This window comes from Ostrinia nubilalis, chromosome 23 (assembly GCF_963855985.1).
Source record: "Ostrinia nubilalis chromosome 23, ilOstNubi1.1, whole genome shotgun sequence".
Lineage (NCBI taxonomy): Eukaryota > Metazoa > Arthropoda > Insecta > Lepidoptera > Crambidae > Ostrinia > Ostrinia nubilalis.
In genome coordinates this window covers 3817081-3821008 of record NC_087110.1, presented here as the reverse complement: position 1 = coordinate 3821008, position 3928 = coordinate 3817081, and the positions used below count along the sequence as shown (strand labels likewise).

At 42.6% G+C, this 3928-nt stretch overlaps 1 protein-coding gene across 1 annotated transcript; it reads right to left on the bottom strand.

Annotated features, from left to right (window-relative positions):
• Positions 1–229: 229 nt before the first annotated feature.
• LOC135083308 (vitellin-degrading protease-like) lies at positions 230–3566 on the bottom strand. Its single transcript, XM_063978050.1, has 5 exons — positions 3496–3566; positions 2187–2352; positions 1545–1800; positions 1128–1265; positions 230–456 (listed from the first exon to the last, which is right to left on the bottom strand). Exons 1-5 carry the CDS (start codon positions 3551–3553, stop codon positions 274–276), a joined length of 801 nt encoding a protein of 266 aa, XP_063834120.1. The 5' UTR covers positions 3554–3566; the 3' UTR covers positions 230–273.
• Between the last annotated feature and the right edge of the window lie 362 nt (positions 3567–3928).

The window sequence follows — 3928 nt, the reverse complement described above, 5'->3', positions numbered from 1 at the left end:
AAGTGACTTGTTTTTCAAACAAACAAAATATTTCATATACATACTTAACTGAAAATGACATATTTCGTTAATTTAAATAGGTACCTACACTTATAAATGAATACTTACAATAACCCCTCCTTCTGGGCAGTCGGGTAAAAACATATGACCTTGGGTATAAAATGATAGTAATACACTTTGTCGGGTGTGTTGTTATGCGGTACATCAGATGTATGAAAAAAAAAACAAATAAAATTCAAACTCCGAAGAATTTATTTGGAACAGAGTTGCAAATTAATTGAAATCCGCCCTCAACATCTGCCCCAACTTCCTAAGATGGAGTTGGTCATCAACCCACTTCCTCAGAGCTGACATTTTGGCGTACACTCCAGGGTAATCTGGTCTAGCGCATCCTGCACCAAAGGACACTATACCAGCCAGTTTGCCGTCGTGGATGAGAGGACCACCACTATCACCCTGTATAAAAAATAGTTTCAGATACTTTTCTTCATCATCATTGGTTTCGGAAGACGTAGTGTGGGCAGGTCCCCCAAAAGGTGGACCAAAGATCTGGTGAAGGTCGCGTAGGACCGGTCGAAATCCTTGGGGGAGGTCTTTGTCAAGTGTACCGTGTACCATTTTATTCTGTGTCTCACTCTCAACACGTTCAATACCTATTGAGACTTCCCACTTGGCGTTCCAATTACTGCAACTCCCGTGTAGCTGGAATCTACAGCTTGACCGCCCCAAAAACTCTAGCAGGGAAGATCAGGTTTGTCCCGCGGGAAAGAAACTACCATTTGACCTACCCATTGTAAATTTTTTATGACGTTAAGAGTATGCGACTAGTGTGACTTAACGTATGCTCGTGTAGCGCACAGTCGCATAGCATAGCTTTGTGTCGCGTTTGTCACCGATATTGCTGAGATTCATGAAGCAGTGTCACTTATCGCTCTCGTCGTCATTTCAGTTTATGACGTCCACTCATGGATAAAGGTCTCCCCCAAGGATTTCCACAACGACAGATCCTGTGTTTCCCACATATAGGTGTTCCCTGCAACCTTCACTAGATCGTTGGCTCACCTAGTGAGATGCCTTGTTTAGATTTTAGGTTAAATAGTAAAAAAATACAAATAAGAACGCTTTACCTGGCAAGCATCCTTCCCGCCTTCAGGAAAGCCCGCGCACAGCATTTGTGGGGTGATTTTTGCAGGTGCATATGCTTTTTGACATACATCATGGTTCACTTTGGGAACCATTACTCTTCGCAGCTTAACGTTGTAGTTCTGTAACTTAAAAGGAATAAATTTTAAAAATATTTGACCAACCACTGACGTTGAATTTCGTTCTTATTTGACCAGCATTGAAAGATAATCAATTATTGCCAGCTTATGTGCTTAGGTATTTTTATTATTTTTATCCCTTAAGAGGAAATTGACTCATTACCTTTTTGTTATGGGACATTTTCAAAAACGCGGGAAGATTGGGGAAGTTCCTATTCTACTCTGCCATAACCACATGGCCATGCTATGAATAGTGAGTACTATGTAACAAAATCTCCTTACTTTAAACCAAGGGTCGGTAGCTCCATATCCTGTCACTTGTGTCATCGCACCATCAGGTACTTCTTCGTTTGAATCCTTCATTGGTATAGCCGCGACTTTGTCACTGAATGTAACTGGTTTAGAAAGCCAAACGATAGCTATATCGTTGTTGGAGTTATAATCTGGGTGGCCTAGTACTTTGGCAACCCGTAAGACCTGACCACCGCTACCAGAGTACGACGACCCAACGCGAACTGTGTAATCCAATGGGTTTGTGCTAAAAGAAATTTACATAGGTAATACGATTATTATTTAATCTTTATAGCTTCAAAAGGTTTTTAAGGCGGACTTTTAGGCCGGACACCACAATCTTCTTTTTTCGGATTTGATTTATTTTCCATAGTCCATTGATCGATCGCAGAACTGACGGCCGATGGGGCAGCAAGGTTCTGGAGTGGAGTCCGTGTACCGGAAAATGCAGCGTGGGACGTCCACCCACAAGGTGGACCGACGACATCATAAAGGTAGCAGGAAGGCGCTGAAAGCAGGCTGCTACTAATCGATCAACATGAAAATCATTGGGGAGACCTATGTTCAGCAGTGGATGTCCTATGGCTGAAATGATGATTGATTATCGATACAGTTGAATCAAAAGGGCATTACGTGGACAAACAATGTGCTGCAGTAATAACGACGTCCTTGGCTACTATTGAACCTCCACAGATGAAGTCACCCTTGAACAGCAGCCCCACTTGGTGAGGAGCATCAGTGATCTCTATCTCTTCGCCTCCAACAATTTCATTGTTACCGCGGCTAAATGACCCCACCACTGCAACAAAAAAATGGTCTAAGGTCACATTTATCAACCTGGACCCCTTCCAGGTTGATAAGTTTAAATCAACACCGTATCGCCAGAGTAAATAAATACAAATGAGTAGGTCATCTTCATAGAAACGCACCGAGCAACAACAATTTAGCGTGGATTAGCGGGGTGTAGCGCCGAATTTTGTCAGTGTGTGCGTGCGCGCCGCATATACGTATTGGCGCGCTCACATACAAACCGCGTTCGGTGCGTTTCTATGAAGATGACCTACTCATTTGTATTTACTCTGGTATCGCCTTTCTCCGTGCTGTCAACCGAGGAGTGGCGTTTACGGTTACATACAATGGGGATGAAGGACGTCCCATATTTATCAACCCGGAAAGGGATCGTAACCGTATCAACTCGAGATGGCCAGAGGGCTGAGTGTGAGGTTCATCAAACGCGCTCACTAGTGAGCGCGTCAAAAAATGACATTTAATGTATGACGGATTGTACAGCGCCCCTAGCTGGAAACGTTCAAAAACTAAAATTTTCATACATTTTTTATGTAAACTCACACTTAGTACATAGTATTCTTTGTATGAAACTCCACACTGCAAGGCACACTTATTCGCACCGTAACATAAACGCCTCGCCTCGCAATGAGGGCTATCGTTTTCATACTTAACAGTTGGCACCCCTGGCGATTGACAGGACCTTACTCTACAGTGGCGCCATCTTGATGAGTGCAAATGCGATAGTCCTCCTACCACTTTAGCGCTCACCAGTTGGTGCCACTGTCTTCGCGACTAGCAAGTGACAGGACCTTACTCTACAGTGGCGCTAACTGGTGAGCGCTAAAACGATAGCCCTCATTGACAGCTCGATTAAGGCGATGACAGCTCGCGGAAGGCCATACAGTGTTGATCCCTTTCCAGTTGATAACGGAGCGGTATTGAGTGTCATACAAGGAAACTGACCGCCTCGAGTTGATACGGTTGCGAGGTTGATAAGAATTCAGCAATGAAAGGTTCCTAGTTTAAAAATATTCCTGGGAAATAGTGTACTCTTGGGAACAAGTAGGTACATAAAATAAAATAATAGAAGTGAGAAAAAACCATCAAGTATTACCACAATAACTACTCTCTGGTTATATTTAAATTTAATTACCTCCAGCGTGGCCGTTGAAAAACTGTGCTTGCAGAAATAGAATTACAGCGAACCACATTTTGGTTGTTTTATAGAACCCAAACTTAGCAAGAGAAAGCTAAGTAAGTCGATAGTGAAATTCTTTCTTATGTTTATATAGGTGCCCATTAACGCGACTGGTATAAGGTAAGACGTACAGTGTGCATTAGGTTTCCTTAAAAAAATACAAGGATAATAATAAAAAAATAGTGAAAGGTTGTATGGGAAACTAATTTATAGGTATTGAAAAAAATATTTTTTATGCTAGACAAGGCAGGTTGACCGCAATCGCACCTGGTGTTAAGTGAGATGCAGTCTAGGATGGTACATATCAGCTGTCTTGTAAGTGCCTATTCACTCTCGCCTTGAAAATGCCCGGATTATAGTGTCCGGATTATAGAGGCCTAAGATGCGC